This window comes from Penaeus monodon, chromosome 24, assembly GCF_015228065.2.
Source record: "Penaeus monodon isolate SGIC_2016 chromosome 24, NSTDA_Pmon_1, whole genome shotgun sequence".
NCBI classification, from domain to species: domain Eukaryota; kingdom Metazoa; phylum Arthropoda; class Malacostraca; order Decapoda; family Penaeidae; genus Penaeus; species Penaeus monodon.
In genome coordinates this window covers 15,488,627-15,493,730 of record NC_051409.1, presented here as the reverse complement: position 1 = coordinate 15,493,730, position 5,104 = coordinate 15,488,627, and the positions used below count along the sequence as shown (strand labels likewise).

Here is a 5,104-nt window from a genome sequence, read left to right as displayed (position 1 = left end):
AAGTTTATTTATTATGGGTATTCTCTCATGTCACTTCGTCAGTGCGATGCAATCACCTCTTTTTTCTTCAAAGTTTTCATCCGCAAAGTTCCACCTTTCCTTCCAACTCTTATTTTCGATTTATTTTTTTCCGCCTCTTCCGTTTCTGAAGTAATAATCTAAATAATTCCGCTCTGTTAATTGTCTCACATCCAGTGCCAGCTCTTTCTCCTAATCGCTATGCGGGTCAGTTGCCAATATCCGGTCTTTGTGTACCCTCCCTCTACACTCCCTGCCCCTTCATTCTGCCATTGAACTCCCTCTACGTCAGTGAATAGCGTATGTTCGTGTGTGTGGGCCTCCTCCATGGATTTCCGTCAGGCGTCGCAAATTAAATATCCATTCAGCATTAGTTTCTGTTTCCGCGGCCTTTTCCAGTTCTGCCATAACGGTCGCCTCTTGTCATTATATTGTGGTAATGGCGTAAATTCTTATGAATCATACCAATTTGGCCCCCGAATTACTTTTGAATACATCAGTGTCATTTTCCTTATCGTTATCTCTGTTATACATTAGTCTTTCCAAACAGATCGAACGGTATTCAACGCCCAGCTTCTTCACCACCTGCCTTTAAACATGTTAGAGATAAAATGTGCCAAAGTACGGGACACAGTGCTTCCCATCAATCTGTTCTCTCTGTATTAGTCCAAGATTTGACGATTTTCAAGATTTAAAATTACTATATCATAGTGATATCCGCCAAGAAGAATATATAGTTATGCAATGTATGTAGCAGCGATTCCTTACCAGAGTTCTGTAGAGGACCATTAAGCTGTCGTAATGGATCATGAAAAAACTACATGAAAATAAGGAAATCTAACTAATGAATAATAAAAAAAAACAAGCATAAATATCGCGCTGAAAGGAAATACCAGCTTTGTATTGTGATCTGTCCTGTGTAGATTTTTGTTGATTTTACCGTATATAGATTATATTTTTTGTGTGTTCTTCGCTCTTTATGTATGTACGCACTTATAAATAAATACCCGTGTTGCCGTTTTGTAGAATTTCGTTTCTTAAAGAAGGTAAATAGTAACAATGGAAGCATATGGCAACTAAGCGTGGAAATATCTGCATCAGTGTGGAATAAACATTCATCCCCCCAGAAAGACTAAACCGTAAAGGCAAAGACAAAATAAAATTTGAGTAATGTGAGAGATTGCGTAAAACCTGTTCCTGAGAAAGTTTACCTTGTGTATGTGATATGGTATGTGAAAAGGCACTTGAACAATGAATAACTCACCAGAAATTCAGTACTTTTCTCTTCACTCCGCTCCAGCCTCAAAGCGTATATAACTGCAGTATGTTTCTGCTTACCCAGAGACCTACCAAGCAGTCGTCTCGTCCACAACAGTGCTGCCACCAAATCACCTACTGAGTAGTAACATGCTGGGGACACTGTGTTGCTAACAGGTAAACAACTCATGGCTAACACTGTCATTTTTTCCGAATAATCCAAGCTTCAGGAGTGTCCCGTCTATCTAAGTATCATCTCTCTTTATTTGATTGTCTATCCATTCAAATTTTGCATTGGTTTTCCTGTTCTTTCAGCTTTGTAACATATTCTTTCATTCCTTGTTATCTTTATACATTTCATTAACCCTCTATATATTTCATTTTACATGGCTACATATATCTTTTCCCCTTTTTTGTTTTAGCTTCCTTCGAACATGGAATTCATGTTATGAATTCACAGACACTGCAGCCGTTGTTTGTGTCACTGTCTCTTGTTTTTATTCCTCCATTTCGTTTTCCATTGCCTCTTTGCCTCGGTCATCCTCATATGTATCGCCGTGCTATTATCAATTCTCTCAGTCTTTCTCCCAAAATAATTTCAGATAATGCAAGCACCATATTGCCACCAGTCCTGACCTGATGCTTCAGTGCACAGATCAACTGTGGCATCATCTGCGATCCCAAAAAGGGGTGTGTGAAGTGTTTCATATAACTTATTTAGTGAACTTCATGTTGCCCTCTGAGACAAGGTACACCACACTGCTCTGAGATATGGCGAGGACGGAAGGTATACTAGGAACTAGAGGTCGATTTTTCCCATAGCTCATATTGCATGACACCACCAGACTATACCGGTGGCGGTAGTCAGTTTATAGTCAAACTCTCCCCTACGGCGTTTGACACCGGGCCACACCAGGATTCTAGAAACAATGAACCAAATGGGTTGTGGAAATTGGACTTGGGATGTAAGGTTAGATTAAGGTTAAGCATATGTTCTTGGTACAGTAATTAGCTGAATGTATTTAATTACATATAGTACGTATAATGAAGTAATAAAGGCCTCCACAGCTGTAATAATAATACATTTGCTGACGTTTAAGCCAGTAACTAATTTCACTCCACCATCCTCTCGCACTGGGTTGAGCTGCCAGTCACTCCAATTTCGTGTACGCCCACTTTTGAGGTTATATTATATTATGAATATTCTTTGGGGAGGCCCAACTGCCCTCTCATTCAGTAGTTAGAAATTACATGAAGAAAGAATTGGGCTTGATTGGGCTGAACCCACCACTGCCAATAGTTTTGACTTAAGCTTTATCAAATTCTGTATTCATGAATTGTATATCAGTGACTATATCTCATATATTTCAGTTAAAACACGTCATTTCTCTGTCAGCATCACTTCAGTCCTCATCCATCCATGTACCGCTGCGCAGCCATAGAATGCAACATCTTTCTTGCACATTTCCCATTTATCTCTTTCTTCTTCATGTCTGCAACATCACTCCCCCCTTTTAGCCAAAGTTCTTGCAGCCAACAAACCAATTCTCAAACTAATCTGAGTCACTTTAACAACACCTGCTCTTGATGCAACGGCGCTCACCTTGACACAGGGCCCGGTATGCCTCAGCAGATTTCTATCAATTACATGACATTCCATTCAGGAATCACAGCTCTGAGGTTGTTCCTCCTGCACCGACCTCGCGCCTTTGTCTGGACTTGGCTTGCCTTCCCACTCGCTAAATTTTAATACAATTAAGGATAAAAAAAATAACAATGGTAATAATAAATAGAATGTTAATAATGATGAGGGTGATGATAAATGATACTTACGATAATTAATTTACAAATGACATTTACGATAACAATACATATAAAAGTCATCTGAAAAATGTTAGTGGCGACGATTATAACAATGGCAGTGATATTAACGACCATACTGATAACGGTGACTTTTGTTTTTATTTCCTCAAGGACCTTGCGAAATTCGTGGATGAGTCAGGAGATGCTGGCGTCATTTACTTCAGCCTTGGAAGCATTGGTCGAAGCTCTGATATGCCCAAGATGTACAAGGTAATGTAATAGGGTTTATCTGTTTCATCGTGGAGGGGGGGGGAAACTATTGACAACCACGGAAAATGGCACTTGGCAACTCTTTCCAGTACAGTAAACATACACTGGGTCAGTAAAGGGTGGCCATAGTGGTAGTGATATCCAAAATATATACATACCTGTAATGATAATTATCTTCTTCATTATGGTTACCATTTAACTGTGTCAATTTGAAACCCTTTGTGGCAACCAGGAATATCATTACCCATGACAGTGGCCGCATCATTTTGAAACACGAACCGAAATTTCTGCCGGCGTCATGGTGTGGCATGTGTGCAAAGGAGAGGAGATAGAGGAAGGGAGATATAGAGGGAAGAAAGAGGAAAAGGGAGAAGAGGGGAAGGAGAGAAAGGGAGGGGAGTAGTGGGAGAGGGAGGAAGAGGAAAGAAAGGGGAGGGAAAAAAGAGAGTGAAGAAGGAGGGAGGAAGGCAGGGAGGTGGAATGAGAGAGAGGAGGAAAGGAGAAAGGAGAGGAGAGGGGAAAAGGGGAGAGTAAAAGAGGAGGGGAAGGAGGAAAGGGGAAAAGGGGGAGGGTGGAAGAGGAGGAAGAAAGGAAGAGGATGGGAGGGGAAAAAGGAAGGAGGAAGAGAGAAAGAGGGGGAAGGGGAAGGCAGGGAGAAGGGGAGAAACGATGGTAGGGGGAAGAGAAAGGAAGGGAAAGCATGAGTGAGGAATAGGAAAGGAAGAAGGAATAAAAAGATACAAGGAAAAGAGGAGAAAGGAGAGAGGGAATAAAAGAGAAGAGAATAAAAAGGAAGAAGTCGGAATGTAAGGGAGGTAAATAAAGGAAAATGTAAGGGAAGGAGAGAGAGAGGGAGAAAGGGAACAGAGAAGTGAGGGGTGGAGGGAAAAAAAGAGGCACACACGGTCTGCGATAACAAGGTAAACAGAGGGGGCTAGAAGGAAGGAGAGGAAGAGAGAGAGGCAGCAAAAAAGGAAAGAAGTGAAAAGGAAGAAGAGAGAGCGAGGAAAGAAAGGGCTTCCTCCCCGTGAGCGTCGCCCCACATTCACTAAATTAAGCCTCAACAACACCTACCAGAGAAAAAGACAAACGTCCGCAAACTACACGTTGATTAACAAGGGTCCTGGGTTACTCACTGAAACAGTTGTCAATTCACCGAGGCTGCAAGACAGTTATTGCACCTTCTTCTGTCAACTGAACGGTAGATGTACATTACTGCCACAGAGATATCATTCCAGGTCGCTGTTAACAATTATCATAAACTTCCCGGTATTCTTATCATATACAGGAAGATAATTTTTAATTGGGAACCTCGCTGGTTTGGGTTTATCAGCACCTGTGCAGCGAGTCACGAACCCCCCCCCCACACACACACACACCTCCAACCCCCTAACCTTCTCACGAGGCATGTAAAGTTGGCGTGAGTTGCCAGACAGTTGTTTTTATCGATCACGAAGTATAGCTTACAGCACTGGGTAAACCATCATGAACCTTGGAAAATATTTGCTATCGTGAACGAAAGATTATCATTACCCGAATGATTACCAGTATCACCAATCTCTATCTTCTCTTCGTGAACAAATGTGTATAATCATTTCCAGGACATGTTTCTCGAGGCCTTTCGTTCACTACCCCAGCGGATTGTGTGGAAGTACGAGGGGCACGACCTGGAGTTGCCACCCAATGTCATGACGAAGCCCTGGCTGCCTCAGCAAGATCTCTTGGGTGAGTTCTCTCGGCTGAGTCTGGCAGGCGA

At 41.9% G+C, this 5,104-nt stretch overlaps 1 protein-coding gene across 1 annotated transcript in view; it reads left to right on the top strand.

Moving 5' to 3' along the window:
* LOC119588628 (UDP-glucosyltransferase 2-like) overlaps window positions 1–5,104 on the top strand; it is a gene marked incomplete in the record, with an annotated part of 30,326 nt that overhangs the window by 21,271 nt on the left and 3,951 nt on the right. Inside the window, 2 exon segments of the mRNA XM_037937266.1 lie at window positions 3,250–3,348; window positions 4,950–5,073. Coding sequence (XP_037793194.1) covers window positions 3,250–3,348; window positions 4,950–5,073 — 223 coding nt within the window.